Below are 22,220 nucleotides of genomic sequence, written 5' to 3'. Positions count from 1 at the left end.
AAAACAATGTTTCTGTCATTTTTTGATATTATTGAAAATGGAAGCGGTAGAGCAAAACAATAAAATCTTTCATTTTCATATTTTTGCAAATATCTCAGAAACAGTTGGTGATTTTATTGATCTGAGAATACCAATATGTTGCGTTCCTGAAAAAACAACTTTGTTTCCCTTTAACCGTCCTTGTAGGACCTACTGTTTCCGAGATAGCTGAAAAAACGGCCTGTACATGTTCAATTTTTGTTTAATTGAACCAAAATTCCATTTTACTGTCAATAAAATCTTTCCATAGTACTTTAGTCAGCAGTGAATTTCATATCAGTGTTCTCAGAGAGGTGGTTTGCAAATATGAAATTGGTGTTTCTATTTACAAAACTACTTCTATGATCTTTAATTCTTTGGGAAGATGTTCTTCCTGTTTGGCCAATATACAGTTTTTGACAAGAGCCACAAGTCAGCTTACATACTCCTGGTCTACATCATCATCATTGAAATGGTTTTCCTAAAAATCCTTGTTTTCGTAGACATATTATTCTTATTAATATAGAATTATAATATGCTCTAGGTGATCATAATTGAGAATGTACGTTAGGTATGTCAAAAGTTGAGTGGATGGTTTATTATATTCGAGTAATTACCTCAGAAGGTAGTTCTCAATGTGATTACATGGGGTATATGAAAATTAGAGTGAAGAATTGAATTTTAGTATGTTATTCAACACGAAGAAGCTACTGTGTTAGCGAAACATGTAGTGATAGTTTCGAAAATGAAGTTTATGAAAATCAAATCGTGAGGGGTAAATGAAATTACCATTATCATAAAACTTATAATCCACATAAACTGCATGTTAACGATCGTTAACATAAATAGTATTAGTGTATAGAAAAGCATTGTGACTGATAATGTTTCACGAACTATACCTAACAATTCGATCTTCATTAACGAAAAAGCTACTGTGATAGCAAAACATGTGGATTTTCATCAAGTAAAGGCCGAGTCAATTAGAAAAAAAAATGATTATGTTGTTGGATCATCTATTTTCGTACGGAAATTAAATAAACAAGAGTTCCTTCAATTCCTCACAGAAGACTTGGAATGGAGTGGGATGTAATGTTTTCTAATACATTGATTTTATGTGAAGGGTCTATTCCTTGGTTGCCGAACCTGATATCAATAGATTTTCGTTATTGAAGAACAGTGAAATCGGAGATTTACTATACTTCCGCTAATATATAGGGGGATGTGAAAATATGAAATCGTGAGGTATTTTACTAGATGAATGAAAAACGTGTGCATCTCGAGACGCTCGACAGAAGTGTGACAACTTAACCTAATCTGAGTTGAACTATTTACTATTGAAATTGTTTAACTTGAAACAAGATTAGGTTATTATTTGAATTTTATGTAAGGAAATGTTATTCATCAACAAAATCTTCTTCGATTATTTTGTATATGTACATATATTATAGCTACCATAAGCAATTGTTAGTTTTGTAGGATAAAATATTGATACTAATAATGTACGTACACAAAATTAGTATCATCATTTTCAAGCCAAGTTTCACACAAAAAAAATATTACGTGGTTGCTGGTTAGATTTGCATAATAGTGTCAACAGTATATGTCTAGAATGAACGTATCTGTCCGAGGCTTCGACGAAAGAGGGGGAGCCTGCCTTTCGCTGACGTATGTCTGAGAGAAAGGAAAGCCAGAAAAACTGGCGCCTTTACGTGTTAGCTAACGAAGCGATTTTCCCTCCCATAAGAAGTTATAACTTCAAAAACTCACCAACCAAGCCGCTCAAGAACAAACTTTCCTAAGAGATTCAGGAAATGTATAGTACAAGGTGAAAGTCATCTTGAAAATGTACTTTTTTTGTCAGTGCTGTCGTTTTTTCTGTTTTAAATTTAAAATGTACCCATTTTCCACATTTTTTGAAAGTATCTTGCAAAACCCAAATGATGAAATAACGTCTTTGGCAAGTTTACTGTCAGGGAAAAGCACCCTATAATATGTAACAAATTTTGAAATGTGTCCTTCCTGGTGCCATTCACCTTTCTTTCTACACCCGTTTCATATTTAGATCCATTTAGCATTTATCCTGAGTTTGGCAAAGATTGGTTTATAGTCGAATAACGTATTCCACTCTACTAGAGTAAAGACACGCCCGAAGAAGCCAAGTGAAAATCTCACAAAAAAGTGTTTTTTGAATACGTTAGGTCTTAGGTACTTATGGATTTTCATCAAGTATCAGCCAATTCCATCATAAATCTTAGGGTGGAGTCCCTACTTTCATCATATATGAACTCTTTCAATGTAAGGAAATATTTCTGATACTGTCAATTTTTATTTCTTGATACATAAAGAGTAATTTCAAAAACTACATCTCACGATTTGATCTCCACAAACTTTATTTGAAAAAATATAATCACATGTTTCGCTAGCACTGTAGCTTTCTCAAGTGTATGAATCTTTAATTCAATATTATTATTATATATAATAATTTTTGAATTTAATATAAAAATAAATGATATCCATGTATTATAATCTATGACATTAAGAATAAAATAAATACAATATAATATTATTATATATATAATTCATACATGTTGTGATTATATTTTTTCAAATAAAGTTTGTGGAGATCAAATCGTGAGGTGTAGTTTTTGAAATTACCATGGATCTTCATCGAGTAACGGCCGAATCAATCAGAAAAAAAAACATAAAGAGTATCTGTATCTGTAGAGTAGGGAGGGTGAGTGTAAGCCCACGCACTTAGGCCACATGTGACCCATTGTACATCCTCCCGAGGAGTTGTCCTCCTAGGTCGTCGTCCATCCTGTCCTTTCCAGGAAGGTGGACAGGTCGCTGGGAGACATCTCCTTTATATCGGCAGGTGTAGGCCAAGACTCGCCGAACACACACTCTCTTATTGACGATAACTCCGGGCACTCGCACAGGACATGCCTGACAGTCTCATCTTCCTGTTCACCAGGATGGACTACATAAAGAGTAATATTTCGAATAATCTATTTTTTCAAGTTAACAGTTATCACGCGTTGGATAACAGGAAAAACTTTCATTCTGAGGAATTTGATTCATCAGCAGAACCGTGAAATATACTTTTATCAGTAGAGTGGTCATATGTAGTGATAGTAAGAAATATGGCTCATGAAAACTGGGAAACAAAACTTTCTATATATTTCTACCACTTTTATTTGTGACTGTTGAGAAATAGTTCATTTATATAGTGCCATCTATTGAGAAAGAGTGTAATATCAGACATGGTAACTCTAATCTGTCATTCTTGTATTTCTGTTTCTAAGTAAGAAAAAGATGAGTGACGTAGTTATTGTAACATTATAAGATTTATTGAGATTAGAGAAAAGTTTTGTCTGTTTTCGAAGTTTCATTTCCACGAGAAACATACATTTTTAAGAGTGACTAACGTTACTGAATTCCGTCCTATAAGAACATTTTCAAACGAATACAATATTGTATACGGATACAAGCGCGAGTGTACCCGTACAAAATATGTCTGTACAAACAGAAAACTATAATATAGGTACAGACACATCGTGATAGTGAACAACTTCTTTATGTAAACTTCGCCAAAAATGACAGTCGAAAGCCGTAAGAGGATGGGATTGTTATAAGGATACCACTTCAAAGTAACCTTGTAGGTGTGAAACAGTACTCGAAAATGAATGGAATGGATATATTTTGGAAACAATTTCAAGCAATTCGTGATGTATGATTGTCCCAAATTTGTACACATGTTGTCATATGACATCAGAATCGTTCTCAAATGTTAACATTGGGATGCGCTGAGCACCTCTGAGAATGGATGCCGATGTACGTTGGATATCTTCATGAAGAATTGAGGGTGACGTAGATCGAGTGTTTTCGTCAAAATATACAACATAGGGAGGAGTCCATGTGATGATATCATGGTATTTCTATGCATCTTGAGTTGAAAGTAAGTTTCGACAGTTGTCAAGTTATTACTGAAGCCGTATTTTAATATTTTTCAAGTTGTGACGATGTGGTCGACCAAGAACTATCGTTATTTGCAAATACCGGAAAACCTGCTATAGTAACTGCTTCCATAACAAACCAAACTTTCTCATTCATTTTAATCTTCTCCATCACATTAATTGATGAAATAATACTAAATAACCTGGGAATAATAAAGACAGAGACTAAATGATTCAATAGGAAGATGGAAATGAAGAATAACATTCGGTCCATTGTGGTTCTGTTTCAATATACAGGGTGTAACATAAATACTTTAAAATATTCAAGTGACGTATTCCTGAGACAATTAAAAAAAATCTATATGAACTTGTGTCCGAAAAAGCTTCGTTTCGGAGATACGGGATGTTGAAATTGAATTTTTTTGTTCGCTTTTTGGAAATAACTCTTGCAAAAAATAAGTTATCTGCACGATATTTGGTACCTGGAGTTTTTTTGACGTGGGAAATCATAATTTCGTAATAATTTTCATGTAACATCTAGAGGGCACTGCGTACGCTGTCATTATTTATTTCAAACTGCCCTAACTTTTTTGGCAGTAAACTTTTGGTAATTTTCATAAAAACACCTAATTTCCACACATTTTCCAAGTAAAAAAGGTACTCGTCCTCAACAACGCTGGAGGTGATCGTTTTCGAGATATTTACAATTTTCTATATCGATGCATATTACTTAGCTCCTAGGGCGCTAAGTGAAGTTGCTGAGAACATTGCAAAAACTAAGTATGTGGTGGATCTCGTCAAAATAAACAAATTTTTCCTATAAAATGTTTAACGAAGAATGATTCGTTTTCAAAATGAATATTGTTGAAATTTTTCAAAACATGGTAGGTTTTTGTCATAAGTTTTTTGCAATTTCACTCATTTTCATCAAACTTTATACGAAGTATACCCGTACAGACTTCTTCTGAACTGAGCATTATCGAACTGCTTATTCAATGCACATTAAAAAAATTTGTCAGGTTTAATTATTTCGGAGTTTGAAAAAAAACAATTCGGAGAAGTACTATGTTATTCATTAGGAAAATAAACATATAAAAATTGAACGAAACAATTATTACAACAACTTTTCAAAGTGACGACCCCCAACAGTAATACAAGCAATTGCTCTCCTCATCAAAGGAATCCGCATCCGTTGAAAAATGCCCGGAGTGTTTCTTATCCTTTCGCAGCAAGCTATGATGCGATCCCTCAAAACTTCCTCGTTTCCAATGAGGCTAGCATAAACTAGTGATTTGAAGTGTTCCCAAAAAAATTGATGGGATTGAGGTCCGGTGACCTCGGGGGCCAATGCTCAGTGCCTCCTCTTCCTATCCATCGATGAGGATATGCTACGTCTAAAAAATTTCTTGCTATCAAATCAAAACGAGCAGGCGCTCCATCGTGCATAAACCAAGAGTGATTTCGGAGACCAATGGGAATATCTTCCATAAGTTGGGGAAGCTCGTGTTCCAAAAAATGTAGGTAAGCATCTCCATTCGAACGTAAGGGGAGAAAATAGGGCTCAATTGAATAATCCCCAATTATGCCTACCCATACATTAAAAGAGAATCTGTCTTGGAAATGAGTTTGCGTAATCGCATGTGGGTTATCTTCCGCCCAGATGTGGTTGTTATGGAAGTTCATGATACCTTTTTTTGAAAAATTAGCCTCATCTGTGGAGAGAATTTTCGATAAAATTTGCAGATGTTGCTCAACTTTTCTTTGAAGCCATTGAGCAAATTCAATACGTGGTTGGAAATCATGTAACGTAAGTGCCTGGACACGCTGAATATGATAAGGGTATAATTGCTGTTCCTTTAAAATTCTGTAAACTGTCATGTGACTGACATTCGAAGTTAGACTAATTTTTCTTGTACTTGTCTCTGGATGTTCACTAATTTCTTCGAGAACCGCCTCCTCCAATTCTACAGTTCTTGTGGTCCGTGACCGTCCTGCTGCAGAATCTGTTACAAAGCTTCCAGATTCGCAAAGTCGCCAGAAAAGATTCGCAAATGTCGCTGCATAAGGAGTCACGCGTTGGGTATACTTTTCCTGATAGCTGCGTCTGACCTCGCTTGAATTTCCGTCAGCCAAGCCGTATGCAAAAACCATATCAGTCATTTCAGCATTCGTAAAGTCGGGCATGGTACCAAAAAATCACTTTATAAACTTCGATCTGTGAATTTGTCAATTAATAGTTAAAAATATGACAGCGAACTTCTATTTATATAAACAAACTTGCATAGTCTGTTCGTTTTAATTAACTTAATTTGCAAGTGGAGAGTGACAAAAATTATTGAAATCAAATTTGGATATAAAGTAATATGCATCGATATAGAAAATTGTAACTATCTCAAAAACGATCACCTCCAGCGTTGTTGAGAGAGTGTACCTTCTTTACTTGGAAAAGGTGTGGGAATTAGTTTTTCATGAAGAGTACCAAAAGTTTACTGTCAAAAAAGTTAGGGCAATATCAAATGAATAATGACAGCGCCATCTAGATGTTACATGAAAATTAATACGAAATTATGACGTCAAAAAAACCCCGGTTACCGAATTTCGTGTAAATGACTTATTTTTTGCAAGAGTTGTTTTCAAAAAGCGAACAAAAAAAATCAATTTCAACACCCCGAATCTCCGAAACGAAGCATTTTCGGACACAAGTTCATTAAGAATATTTTAACGTACTTATGTTACACCCTGTATTTTCGCACCTGAGTTTTTTAACGACAGACGTATTCGTATTCTAAACGATTCTACTCTACCGATGTATTCACGAAGTAGTTATAATTGATTTGACGTTTTCAAGTAACATATATATCCCAGTTACAAAACAAATTCAACACAGAGGATATATTTAAATTCATTTAGTCATTGAGCAATACTTACGACTCTTCAAATCTATTGATTTTCAAGCATTCCTAGAGATTGATATCTGATGCAATACATCCTAATTATGATTGAACTCGTGCCAATCTGTCCAAATATGGTTTGCTCATGTTGAATTGGTCCATTCATTCAAAAACCTTTCATGAACAGGTTTTGACAGACAGCTCAATTATGATTAGGATATATTTCGCATCTAGAAGACAGTAGATTTGAAAATTCGTTACTATCGTTCAATTATCTTGAATATTTATTATCGAATTTGTTTTATAACGATAGAATTGGTTACTGAAATAGATCTCAATTTGGGTATTATGAGGTCTTGGGTAGTTTTTGTATCATAGATCAAGTATGAAGAGTTAATCCTGAAATGACAGGGTATATTTCATGAAAACAATGTATTTAGTTAAAATTGAAGTGAGGTGATATTAGTTATTGAAATTCAAATCATTGTTATTGATGAAAGCACCTCGTAGAAATCGTTAGTTATTATTGAATACACCTGAAAAAGGCTTAGTGAACCACGAGCCACAGTTTCGTACACTGTTCAGTGAAAATTTAATAATAAAGTGTAATTAGAATACTTCGAGAAAGACATACTGAAACACGAGCTGGAGTTTTGTAAACTGTTCAGAGGAAATTGAAAAATTCTGACAATTCTTCACGAATTCTCAAATAGTTTTTTCAGGTGCATGGGGGCGGTTGAACCAATCCTTATATACAATATTTTCCAAGCAGAATACAAGTATCTGATATAAGATGTAACATATCACTATGAAAAACAGCACAAACCATGTTATTGATTTCGACGTTATCGCATTTGGAAAGTTTCATTTTTTCAGAACATTCGGTTGACAGGAATCTGTCAATTTGAACATAATTCCCAAATATAAACTGGCTGCGGATTTATTGCTAAAACTGCATCATTTCCTTGTAGGTTTGACAAGTTACGGAACTTTCTGGAATCGATAACCATGAAAATGCTGTGTCTCTGACAACTTCCGTAATGATGATGAAGTATAAGTGCACAATAGAAAATAATTGATGAAAGAAACTTTCATTTCCACGAATTCCATTCAAATAATCAGCCATTCTGCATTTCTCCACTCCGAATTGCAACAAATTCTATTAATCCAAAATATGTGGACAATAACTGCAAACAAACGGATTCAAAATGATATTTTGTATTAAATAAGTCCTGTTTCCTTCAGTCTATCAAAATCTTCTATGAACAATAACGAATGCTATGATAAGACAAAAACTGATATATACCTAGGAATCACAAAACAACTCCCACGTGGCTTTATACAAGACGAGTTTTGCTGGACCTCTACCACTATACATGCGTGTGAAGAAGGTGTAGTATGAACGAAAACAATTTCAATAGGACATGACTCATTCTTATGCTGATCTCTATGAGAAAATGGTCATACCATCACTGAATGACGTAGTGAAATAAAGTATGCGTGAATATTTCAATCCATTATCATGAAGTTAGTGACTTTGATTTGATTTTTTAAATTTTTCTTTTGTGAAATTACGAACAGAAGAAGATTTTCTGATATCCATATATCCTACCTACTTCTGTATATTTTTTGTTTCTGTTAATATATCTTTCAAGAGTCTATAATATTATATAATAATGGTGTAATTATTATTTTCCTCATGATTTTTCTCTGCTTATTTGATTATTCATCCAAAACTCCACAAGAAATATTTTCTGTTATATTCTTTCAGTATATTTCATGTTCTTTATTCTCCTGTACGTCAATAACGTCATACTAAAAACCAACATATGCCACAATTCACTCCACCAATATAAATATTACTCTCAACATTCGTACCATCCTTATCAAATCTACTGTTTTTATCGAGGCTCAATCTGTTCATACTATGCATTTTTTTGGAATATTTTTGCCATAGTTGAGGTCACACAATTTCCACAAAATCTCACATAATACAGTTTTTACGTTCATTTGTACGTTGAAGCGCAAAAATTGATGGAATGAATAAACAACAATAAACTATAAAATATTCATTGTTGAGGACAAATGATTGTAGAGTAAGGACACTTTCACACGGGGGCTTCATGTATCTCACTCCCATACTGGAGCGTTCATCACTCCTACCTACCGCCAATTCACACCGAGAGCCTTTTTTGTTCCTGGCTCCTTAAGCTCATTCGTAGAAAGGATCGCACGCTTGCTGTAGGCATATTCCTTCTCTACCGTCGACATAAACTTCTACGACAGAAACGCCAAAGATCAAGAATGTTTTGGATACATCCAATCAACCAAAAACGGGATGAAGCGAGACTTTAATGAAATATTACGATACATTTTGATATAACTAGGGAAGAGGAAGGGGCGTGGCTCTCCGGCTCGAGCAGCAGGAGACGTGAGAGCTCTCATCTCCTGAGACGTGGCGGCTCCCGTTCTTCGTCTGAAAGCTCCATTGGACTCGTTGCATTTTGGATCTAAGAGCCTTTCTCAAAGTTATTTTATTTAACGTAAATACAATATGAATTTCTACATGATAAATAGGACATCAATCGAACAAATCTGGAAATTAATTTCTCATTCACATATGGACAAAACATACTTAGTGATATTTCTTTTATTCGACATTTCATCCCACCCGAAAATATTTGTGAATGTTGTCATATGTTTTCTTCGTTTGAGCAAAACAATCAATTAGACGCAAGTTTTTTGAATACTTCACATTATAGGATGAGTTACTGAATCCAGTTATTTTCCTTATCTACTTCAATAAAATCTCATTCCGAGAAGATGTCCACAACATTAACATTAGGTACAAAGGAACTGTTACTCCACGCTCTCATCGAACTGACATATTCAGACGGTCTTTTTCGTATCAAGTTTTACCTATCTATAATTCCATTCTAACTAATATGAAGAGTCTAAATATCGAATTATTTTAAAAAAAATCAAGAATCTCTAATTGTTTGCTCAACTCATATGTAATTCGAGATAACATATCAAGTTGAACAATAAAACAAACGCTAATGACTTATGTTAATGTTGTATGTTTTTTTCTTTTTTCTTCTGAGTAACTTTTATTATTTTTTTCTTAGTAACTTGTAAGTTACGTTAACGAGTCTCACCGTGAAAGTGAGAAATGTCACTATATTTTATTGGACCAATTGTGATATTTCTGAAACCACTAGATTGGTCATTGACGAACGTTCATAAACGAATATCCTACATTATTTTGAGAAATACAAATTCCCTACATTTCCCCAATATCTTCGTAGATTTTCAGTATTATTCGAATTCCCCATAAAATATTTTGTTACATAATTGGATTTCAATAGATATTCTTCCTACAAGACGGAACAATAACGCCCTGGATTTGTGGAGAATAGAATTAGATCGCACTAGTTCCTAACAAGCAAACATCCATGATGTGTCGCGGTGTAACTAACAAGATCAAATTATCTCGACTACGTTTGACACAAGCACTGAATCTACATTCATTAGTTCCAAAATGTTCAGTTAAGCTGGTGAGAAACACTGTTTCTCTCAGAGTATCCAGATGTACTTCATCCCAGCTAATTCGTAATCTAATATGGAATTCGGTTTCAGAACCTGAAGCTTCATCTACCCTCAGGAAATTATTCAGTTAAACGATTTTTCCTCTATGAACCCGACATTTTTCTTCATTTTAGTTACCAGTACCTATCACCATCGATAAATATTGGATAGTGAGCAATTTTCTATTTGTATATACCGAATACAAAGTAAAATGTATACTTATTATGATTCTTCCTTTTGTTATCCCCAAATAATATGGGCTGAAAATTTCCGTGCCTAATCAAGAAAACGTGTAGTTTTTGTTCAAAATTGGCTTTATTCATCATAGTAATCTCCATCAAGAGCCACACAATCATTCCATCGCCGCTCAAAATATCACTTTTGTAGAACGATGTATCTTTTGTCCAAAAATAGACCTCAGTTTCAGCAATGACCTCTTCATTCGAGCGAAATTTCTAACTAAATGTTTTAATCTTGAAACACGTGTCAAGGTGGTAAAAATAAAGGTTTGGTATTGAGATGAAACTCCAGTGATATATATACAGGGTGTTTCAGAATTCGACGGACAAACTTATATCACGTCATTCCTCTTGCAAAATGATGGAAAATGAGGTAGGACATGTGTGTCCGGAAATGAGCCGTTTCAGAAATACAGGGCGTTGAAGTTGCAAAATAAAAAGACCCTTTTCGTAGTAGCTCCCGGACTAAAAGGAATAAATTAATGAAACTCAGCAAATCGATTACGAGCTAGAATGTGCTTCCTCCAGTGGTATGTTTGCTTCAGTATCAGTAGCCAGTGGCGTTCCAGCGGGGTGATAGCTTATATTTCCCCCCTTATTTTTTACGCCACTGACTTTATATCCACAACCGTCTTTTTTTGAATTCCTTGATCAATTTTACGTAAAAACCAAATAAACATTCACTATGAAAAAACCAGTATTTTTCGAGAAAAATTAAGTTGAACTGATAGGTGCATTCTCATATGGGAATATTAATAATCGAGTAAAATAATCGAAATTCCAAAACCGAAATTATTTGAACTCTTTCATCATTCTACCATTCATTGTGTGCTTGAAAAATTATTCACTTCGGCAACATATTGCGGATTTTCTACCAGGCTTTACCTCGAGATTTATTTTTTAATAAAATGTTCCATCCAAACGATTTTCAAAGACAATTACGAATAGTTGGCAAAACTGAACTCAGAATGTTTTATCGAATTATCTTCTCTCACTGGGTAAAAATCCAAGTTTTATCGATTAACCAAAATACCATTACTTGTTTCAACCTTAGCCATCTACAATGTTTCCTGGGCATATCTATTATAGTTTTGTTAGATAACTGTACCGATATTCTCGAGTTCTTCAGCCACTGGTTGAATAGTTTCAGAATACATTCACGTGACTTATAACAATCTTTGATCCACCTAAGCAATGAGGATTACTTTATTCATTGACAACAATAACTTTGTTAGGGGGGTGTGGAAATGAAATGAGATTCGTATGACACTTCCAAGTTAACGTAGCTGTCAGAAAGTGTTTGATTGTGTATTTCGTATAATAAAAATGAATTTTACATTCGAAGAGTTAGCGGACATGCACCTTATTTATGGAAAATCGGGACGAAATGGAAGGTTGGCACAAAGAATGTATCGTGAAAATTTTCCTGGAAGAAATAGAATTCCTAATATGAAAACGTTCGAAAACGTGGACAGAAGACTCAGGGAAACAGGAAGTTTTTTAATTACCAGAAGGAATGCAGGTATACAGAGAACTGTAAGAAATTATATCACAGAAGAGGAGATATTGAACTATGCTGCTGAACATCCGTCTGAAAGTAGTAGATCTATAGCTAGAGTGCTGCATGTGTCTTCATCATCTGTTTGGAGGACTTTGCATGAACAGCAGTTATACCCATATCGACTGAGAAAAGTTCAGGCACTGAAACCAGAGGACTATCCAGATCGAATTGAATTTTCTCGATGGTTTTTAAGTATGTGGAGAAATAATCCGGAATTTATCAAGCAAGTATTATACACTGATGAGGCAAAATTCACAAGGGAAGGTATTTTCAATTCTCGCAATAGCCATATTTGGGCCGAGGAAAATCCTTTTGCTATTCATCCTCATGGCCATCAAACAAAATTTTCATTGAATGTTTGGGCAGGAATAGTAGAAAACCGTTTAGTTGGTCCTTATCTTTTACCAGATAAGTTGAATGGGGACAATTATAGCACTTTCTTGGGAGAAGTATTGCCTGAATTGTTAGGAGATGTTCCTCTGAATATCCGGAATGGAATGTGGTTTCAGCACGACGATGCTTCTGTTCATTTTTCGTTAGCTGCTAGAGAGTACCTAAATCGGAAATTCGGTGACAATTGGATTGGTCGAGGTGGACCCCACAAATGGCCTGCCAGATCACCAGATTTGAATCCTGTTGACTATTTTCTTTGGGGTCATATGAAGTCCCTGGTTTATGAAACAGAACCAAAAAGCCAAGAAGAATTAGTCGCCCGCATTCAAGCTGCATCGATAACGATTGCCAAAAATTTAGAATCATTTGAAAAAGTGCGATTTTCTATGTTGCGCCGTTGCAGATCGTGTATAAGTGTTGACGGAAAAAATTTCGAACAATTACCCTATTGATTATTCATCAGATGTTCTCATTATTATTCAAAAGCACATTTGAATTTTCAATGTAAATTTCAAAAAGAAATTCGTGTTTATGACTCACTGTTCTAGAATTTCAACAGTATTGTTTCTTATCACATTATCTAAAATATGTGTAGAGAAGGTATATTTTGAACATGATATTTCTACTCAAAGATGAATTATGAGTACCGACATCCAACTAAGAGTTATGTAATTAGCTGTAAATAGACAACTTCCATTTCTTCATTTATTTAAAAAAGTTCATTTACTGACTAGAGTTAGCGAAGATCTTATCAGATGGTTATTCAAATAAATTGACTTCTTCCAAATACATTTCTTTTTTTCAGGCGTATAATTAGAGTCTACTGGTAAAATTTTGTTTTTCGGCTTCATCTGTGAAAATTTGAAAACACTGTATACTTTGAGAATGTTTTTCATTTTCTTATTAATGAATATTCTTCAAGATATTTACGATTCTACAAAGAGAAGTGTGATTTCACGAATGGGAAAGACAGGATAATTGTGAACAAAAAATAATTTTCCCAAAATCCAGAATAATGGTGTTATTTTAGGATTATTGGAGCCTAACTCAGTCGAAATTCCGAATGATCGCAAATTTTATTTGGGATCACTTTTTTTCAGATCACAAAGTCACTCGAAGATCTGAGAACAATGAAAACATTTCAACAATGAAATCTATTGACAAGCACGAAAATAGGCCTCAAGAGTTATGATTTGTCATTACAATATGCTAAACATAACAAAAATTGGTACGATGATAGAAAACTCACAATAATTACCATCACTTGCAAGCGCTAAATTATTGGTAAAATCATAAAAGAGTTCAAATAATTTTGGTTTTGGAATTTCGATTATTTTAATCGATTATTCCCATATAAGAATGTACGTATCAGTTCAACTCAATTTTTCTCGAAAACTACTGGTTTTTTCATAGTGAATGTTCATTTGGTTTCTACGTAAAATTGATCAATGAATTCAAAAAAAAAGACGGTTGTGGATATAAAGTCAGTGGCGTAAAAAATAAGGAGGGAAATATAAGCTATTACCCCGCTGGAACGCCACTGGCTACTGATACTGAAGCAAACATACCACTGGAGGAAGCACATTCTAGCTCGTAATCGATTTGCTGAGTTTCATTAATTTATTCCTTTTAGTCCGGAAGCTACGACGAAAAGGGTCTTTTTATTTTGCAACTTCAACGCCCTGTATTTCTGAAACGGCTCATTTCCAGACACACATGTCCTACCTCATTTTTCATCATTTTGCAAGAGGAATGACGTGGTATAAGTTTGTCCGTCGAATTCTGAAACACCCTGTATATATATATATATATATATATATATATATATATATATATATATATATATATATATATATATATATATATAGATAGATATATAAACTATTGTATCTATCGTATCATAAACATTCAAACTTGGTCAAGCAACTGAAAAATAGAGTGCTAAAAATCTCAGATATAAGCTTCCATAATAAAAATCTTAAAATTCTTGCAAATCTTTTCATAGAAAATTCTTATTCAATTCGTTTGGTGAATAATATTTTGTTCAGTACACCAACATCTCTGGAAAACTATAATTTAACTTCCAATTTAACCCTCCCTGTCAATGACAATATAACTGGTGATGCTCCAGCCCAATTCATTTTTACATCCTTACCTTTTATCAAGGAAATCACTCCCAAACTATCTTTCAAAATTCACCTAACATTAAAATAGCCAATAAAACGGTACTTACCATTAAATCAATCCATAGCAAAGTCAAAGACAAGGTCCCTTCAATAAACCAAGTGAATGCTGTGTATAGTGTTCCGTGTCAATTATGTGATAAGATATATGTTGGCCAAACTTCAGGATCATTAGGTGCTAGAATTACTTCGCACAAAAGTGACTGTAGATTACATCCAGAAAGATGCTCTTTAGCAGACCATGTGAATAAGTTTGACCACCATATGGATTATAACTCAATGAAAGTATTAACCACTGAATCTATCTCAGTTAAGAGGTCATTTCTAGAAATGTCTTACATTTTTGAAAATAATAATTGTATGAACAAAAAAACTGTTTTACTACGTCGTCAGTTTGAAAATGGAACAATTTTGAAGAAACGTTGCCATTCATGACGACAAAATCACTGGTTAAACCAGTTTGAGAGAGCTGCTTCAAAAGCGCTACGTTATCAAACGAAAAACTCTATTGACTGTCGCAGACACCGCAATTCATTGCGCGCATCGAGACACAGCACTTTTGTCGTGTTTTCAATAAATCCATTTCATGCCAGGAGTTCCAAATTCTACTTGTTAAGTATCGAGACTTTCGGAGCAAGATACTTTTCATGTGCTTCCATCTTTTTATATCTGTATAACTTGAAGAGTTTGGGATATTGATTGTTGATGATTTGAGTGTATGGATTTTGTGTGCAAAACTAACTTGTGTGCAGAATTGAAGAGTTTCCTAGAAATGATTTTCATTCCTGATAATTTGAAACTGCTCAATAGTTTCTTTGACATATTTGACCCACCCGAGAATCTACAGTCTTGATGCATACAAAATTATGTTGACTATTCCCAAGTATATAGCTTCACTCACTAATCCAGGCCTCACTAATTGTTTAGGCCTCATCAAACTCACTAGCAAAATATATTTTAAGAAAAGACTATTATTTCTGGGTGGGTTTTCATGAGAATCGATAGTCGAGCGATCTGAAATATTTTCAGGAATTGTTATCGTTGTTGAAACTGATGTATAAAAATCAAGATACCAATTTCACAGCGCCTTCCTGATACTGTTATTAGTCGTCTATCGATTGGGTAATCAGTAGTATTCTATGAGGAGTATTGAATAGACTTCTTTGTTGACATTTATGCTATCATAATGAGGGTCACATTTTCGCTATTCAAAGAAACATGCAGATAAGATAAAGTTAACCATTGGCGCTGAATCATAATTCTAATATATTTTGATGTAATGGTATCAATTAGTCTTAAGCTGGAAAAGACATTGCATTACTTCATTCCACGGGTGCCATAACGACTTCAATATCCCTACAAGCATTAGGTAGAATCGTAAATTGCGGATAATGTAGCAATACAGATAATTACATGGTATATGTTGAACGTATTCACGAATGATGATTCTTTCTCATATTTCCCAATAGACTTTTTCACTTTTGATCTCAGCACTCTAGGCAGTTACAGTAGAGCAAAGTAAGGAAAACAACATTCTGGATGAATTCAATTTATCAACCAATTTCCATTTTCAATTGAAGACTACCCAAAATAACATCTGCTCTTTGCATCAAAAGTTTCCTGAAACTTCATTGACAAAATGCATGCTTATCCGTATGTGGAAACTCAGTTATGATTTGGATAGTTTCAGATTATATTTATTCCATAGAATTTCATTGATCAATTTACTCCACAATGGGGCCCGTTTCCAAATGTTAGAATTCAATTTCGAAAACTGATCAATACCGTGAGCAACTGTAGTACTTCTGAAATACGTCACTCTTCTGCTGGGACATTGGAATGTCCTTATCGAGTGAGATCTCTCTTAAATGATACCCATACCTCCGAGCCAAAAGGATATCTAGGCCAATCAGTGCTATGAATGGAACCTTTGAGTAATGGGCCTTTGAGTAATGGGATTCCTCTCATCACAGAAAACCTTGTCACGGTAATGCGCAGCTCTGCCGTTTGTCATTGATGCACCATGAAGTTACCAAAGACTATGACCTGAAGTCAACAAAAAAGATGAATTCCGACTAAAAGGCACCCACTATCCTTCCTGTAACATCGGGTAAAAAGTAAGACTTTCTCAGTCCTCCAAGTATTGATTCTATTATCAAACCTAGTAGACCTAGTACAGCCACAGATTTATTAGTACAGCCACAAAGTGATTAGTTGCTTCCTCAAGAGCAGGATATCTAACTAACCCACCTTGTAATACATTTTTCAGTCTCATAGTAATGGTTTCTCAGAATGCCCCAGTTTATTACTGATTTTCGATAACATAACGACTCCAAAATACTAAAAATTTACTACTTTCAGTAATGCATTCATTTTAAAGACCACAATTATCACTTACCTAACACCAGGAAGAAAACTTCGCTTTGCAATATTTAACAAATAAATTTTATCCCAAAGGCTGTCAGCTTGGTGTGCCGGCATCGAAATTCACAGAATAAAGTTTGAAATAAAAAACGAAAGGTCAAATAAAAAGGAAAACAACAAAAACCTTATTAGTCGCCAATGCTGAATTGCGACTAATTATTTCGCAGACGGTCAACTAGTACCATCTGGCGATAAATAGCACAGGATTCTTTCGTATACTACGACATGCACCCCGATCGTACTAGAGTGTTGATTAGGGAATAACACTCTGTACGATTCAATTCATGAAAAGTTCCGCGTTCTTGGGGAGTCTCGATTCTGTCCAGTACAAAAGTTGCGGTGCTAATTTTTTTCTTTATTTTGTATGGACCCTTAAAAAGTAATGAAAATTTCTTTGTTTCGGAATTTACTGTGGAAGAGGTTGTATTTGCTCTTAATAAAACCATATCCCCTACTTCGAAATTGCGATTACGCACTGTTGGTTGTTTTGCATTTTTGCGTGCAGCTTTTCCCAATAGTTTCTCTAGCTAAGATCAGCTTCTATTTGGATGACTGATATGTTCAATGGGACGGTAGCCGGTTGGGTTGACGTGAGTGCTCTGCTCCAATTACTTAATCGACCGCTGTGTGAACTGGTGGTTCAAGCCGCGAGGCCGGACGATCGATTTTTCACTTCCTTTCGTCGAACCCGTGCTAGGAATCACACATTGAAGGGAAATTTCTCGTTAGTCCTCAGTTCGCACAAGTTTCGACTTTTGAGAGTTGTCGTTCATAAGGGGTCGACAGCTGGTTAACGGAAAAACAGTTATTTTATCATTCTAGAACACAAAATACTTAGATTTTTGATGATTTTTGATGTAACGGAAATGTATACGTATGATTCACATGCTAACTTCCTGTAGAATCACAATGTTCACGTTAAAGCGCTGTAAATCACTTTCTATAGAATGCGTCACCTGTGAAAGTAATGATGAATTTAATATGAAACAAAGCCCATGTGTTCGGCGACACTAAGTATTGCTGAAAGTATAGAATACCATTCGCATTTTTTTCAGATTAATAGAATCTGTTTTACATTTATTATAATCGATAAAAAGTGACAACTATGTGGACGTAGTGACATTATCTTTACCCCAAGATATCCAGTTCGGCAATAGTTACGTCTACATGTTTCATTCCTGGTTTTGTCTGTCTTTAGTAGCGGTTCATTGTTGTTTCTGAACATTTCCAGGGCAAAGTTTCGTAATTTTATTGTCATCCTGGCAAGGTCCACGTCGGGAAGGGTATCTTGTAATATTCTCCAAAGCACATTGGACGTTGTTCACAGTTGGTGCCTGAGGAAGCAGATGTCTGTGAACCCCAGCAAAACTGTGGAAATTGGGCGATCAAACGCTACTTTCCCTCAATGGTGTGGTCATTCCATTTGGAACGGAGGTGAAATATCTTGGCATTGTCATTGATAAAAGACTCACTTGGAAGGATCACTAGGAAAAAGTTTTACACAAAACCAGACTGTCTCTATGGACATGTCGAAGGGTTTGTGGAAAACTTGGGGTTTAGGTACCAAACAAATCCATTGAATATATGTGATGATTGTCAGACCAATGATCACTTATGGTGCAATTGCTTGGTGGCCGAAGGCTTTACAGAAAACGGCCCAAGCGAAGCTCTCTGGCTTACAGAGACAGGCTTGTCTGGCTATCAGTGGTGCCATCAGTACCACATCGTCAGCGGCCATGGAGATCCTTCTAGATCTACCTCTTCTACACATTTTTCTGGAAAGAGAGGCTAGATGGTATGCATACAGACTTGTGCACATTGCCAATTGCACAAATCAATTCAATGCAGAGTGCAACAGACTGTTGGTTGACATTGGAAGTCACAGCATTCTGGAAATGACCTTGACTTTATGCCTCCAACTGTCAAGTACGAACTGCCTTATAAAGAGCAGTTAGTTGTTGGTTCACAGGTGGATCAAAAACACCTTCCGGTTGTGGTGCAGATATTTTCAGTCGCAGACCCAGGACAGAGTTATCTACCTGCCTAGGAACTTAGCGACTGTATTTCAAGCGAAAATTTACGCTATTGAATTTTTTGCGGAGGGATTGGATGAATCCAACCTCACTCACAAGTCAATAAAAGTATTCTTGGACAATCTAGCGGCGTTGGAAGCTCTTAGCTCCTACCGAGCAACGTCTAAATTGGTAGCAAAATGCCGAAAAAGACTCTCCTCGATAGGAAGACTTAACAGATTGTCTCTGGTCTGGATTCCTGGCCATACTGGCCTGGAAGGAAATGAAGCTGCTGACTCTCTTGCAAAGGAGGGTGCTGCAGGCGGCTTCATTGGACCAGAACCTGTCATTGGCATCGCTTTGGGCTTTGCCAAACAAACACTGAACACCTGGATAGCAAGAAGAGTTATGGACTTCTGGCAGAATCTTCCAAGATTGGCTCACTCCAAGGCGTTTATTCACCCTTCGAAGCTTGATTCCAAACAGTTGTTGGACTACAGTAGGGATGAACTACGATGTCTAACAGGCCTTCTTACAGGTCACTGTCATTTGAATCATCACATGCAGAAACTTGGACTGTCGGAAGACAATATGTGTCGCCTCTGTCTGGAAAATCATGAAACGGCAGAGCATATACTTTGTGCTTGCCCCGCTAGGGACCGAATCATATTCTTTAAGTTCGGCAGATCCGAACTCTCACCATCTGACCTGAAAGACCACTCATCATACGAACTAATCAGCTTCATTAAGAAGCTGAGTTCATTTGGCCGAGTGTGAATAGGTGTGAGCCACAATGAACCCTTATGGGTTGCGGTGGAGGGTCGAATAGATCCACTCACTTTAGACCTACCTACCGACCTACTTCGATTAATTCCCTCACTAAGAAAATTTGATGCTTGTGTACGATGAAGTTGACGAATGCCGTTTTTGCCTGGTCCTGATTGGCGAAGGTTCTACCGGTAGGGAAGTAATCGAAGTGTTTGAGAATATAATGGTTATCAAGAGGTCTGGGGAGTATATTTGGTGAGGTAGAACTTCGACGCTCAATTCGTTTATTTGTGGAACGTGTCGACGGGCGTTGTCGCTTTTGTTGACTAGTACTGGCTGCTGCTGATACACTTTGTCGATTTTCTCATAATAGATCTCTGCTGTGATGGTTTGGATCGTTTTGGTTGCGTATCAGCGAAGAAAAACAGACTTCGAAACATGACGATTTCCGTCGATCATTCGAATCGTAGGGCACCCACTTTTTGAGCGTGTTAACCTTTTCAAAATGTTTTGAACCATTAGAAACCACATGGGAGCTGACGCCTAGTTCTTCGGTCATTCCACGCACTGTCTGTTAAAAGTTAGTCTCCAACAGGGTCTTTACATCCAACATCAAACCGTGCGTTCATTAAAATTATCAGTGGCAAATGCCTGATTGATGTTTTAATATATAGAGTATACAATTCTCTATAGGTCAGTATAAACCACGACACAGTAATATGAATATTTATTGAAATATAGAGATACACATGACATTGAAACATACAGAAACTATTCAAACAACTAATAATTTGAAAATATTCATCATTCAAACAACTGATAATTTGAAAATATTCATTATTGAGTGCCATCTTATCCCAAAGATGTCATTTTTCTAACAAAAAGCTCAAGTTTTATTTATGATCCATATAAAAATGTTTGTTGAATTCGTTGGTCGCATATAAATAAATTAACATTCATTATTTTTGAATGACCCAAATTTTTATTTCGAAAAATGAACTTTATTTACGACTGAAAATTTACTGTCAAGATCAACCATGAGATTTTTCTAGACGGATATCACAATGTTTCCATAATTCTAATATGAATAATCTCGTATTACGGTGTTCATGATCGTACTCCTCTGGAGGTGCTACACACCTCCTTATAGAGGGACATGAGTTCGATCATGAATTCAAAACTTTTTCTTTCCAGAAGAAAGGTTTTGAACTTGATCTTCTGGAGAATATGGAGATACACAGGCACAAAATATCCATATATCTAATGAAAAATTGAATTGATAATTCAATCATTATACAGGGCTATTCAAATTTGTTCCTGTACATGGGGATCTCGTAAATAATAAGAGACAGAGTGTCGGTTAAATCTTGGCAAAGTTGTGGATTTCAGAGTCCTATTCAATGATGTAAAGAAATCGAATATAGCTTTTTTGGTTCTGGAGGTATACAAGAAAAACCAAAAAATCACAAATATTTTTTTGTCTATATCTTCTTTATTCGCAGACATATTGAAAATGTCTCGTAATGGAGGGACTCCAATTCGAACATTTATTGCGCCAATAATTTTTTTGGGTACCTATATAAATTACTCCATTTCAATTTTCATTACAATTATAGTGTTATTATTGCTATCATTTTTTTTCTGCTTATTAAAACACATACAATATATTTTTGATGTAGATATGTTTCGAATAATCATAAAAGGTTTTCTTATTCTAAGTTCATTGTAGAAAACGCTCAGAGCATTGGAAAAAAAAAAATGAATGGGTACCTAAAAATGAAAAAAACTCTCGAAAAACTCTACGATACATCAGGAGACGTGGAAGTTGTTATTATGTTGTTATTCAATTCAGTCAACCAATTTCCAGGGCCGTAATTTAAAAGGGAATAATTCACACAATTATAATCGAATATTACCGAAACATAAAATTTAATTTAATTTTTCAGTATGAAGTGAACGTCTACGATCCAAAAACCTCAACAAAAAATACATGTCCGTATTTAAAAATTCAAAGATGAGGGTGACCAAAGTCAGATGACACTCTGTATAAAAAATTTATGAACATATTCTGCTAGCCCACATCAAGTGCCAATAGTAAAATGTGGACAGACTTTTAATATGTCTGCGAAAAAAGAAGATATAGGCAAAAATATAATTTGAGATTTTTCAGTTTTTCCTGTATATCTC

The 22,220-nt window shown here is 35.2% G+C and overlaps 1 protein-coding gene across 6 annotated transcripts in view; it reads right to left on the bottom strand.

The window, feature by feature from the left end:
* Positions 1 to 22,220, bottom strand: part of LOC111512334 (uncharacterized) — a 236,630-nt gene that overhangs the window by 117,986 nt on the left and 96,424 nt on the right. For 2 of the 6 annotated variants that reach the window (XM_074180665.1, XM_074180664.1), the window contains exons 1-2: positions 17,228 to 17,514; positions 17,080 to 17,169 (exon numbers count right to left, since the gene is read on the bottom strand). The exons of 2 other annotated variants lie outside the window; for them this stretch is intronic. In XM_074180665.1, the coding sequence (XP_074036766.1) occupies positions 17,080 to 17,169; positions 17,228 to 17,310 (173 nt within the window). In that variant the 5' untranslated portion in view covers positions 17,311 to 17,514. Of the gene's footprint in view, positions 1 to 17,079; positions 17,170 to 17,227; positions 17,515 to 22,220 lie in introns of those variants that run through there. 2 more of the 6 variants (XR_012466889.1, XM_074180667.1) reach the window with 2 other exon arrangements.

Source organism: Leptinotarsa decemlineata, unplaced genomic scaffold (genome assembly GCF_025532065.1).
Source record: "Leptinotarsa decemlineata unplaced genomic scaffold, Ldec_3_MD MMD2_tig00026299_RagTag_RagTag, whole genome shotgun sequence".
NCBI classification, from domain to species: Eukaryota; Metazoa; Arthropoda; class Insecta; order Coleoptera; family Chrysomelidae; genus Leptinotarsa; species Leptinotarsa decemlineata.
Note: the sequence above shows the minus strand (reverse complement) of the source record. Positions and strands in the feature narration are given on the sequence as shown.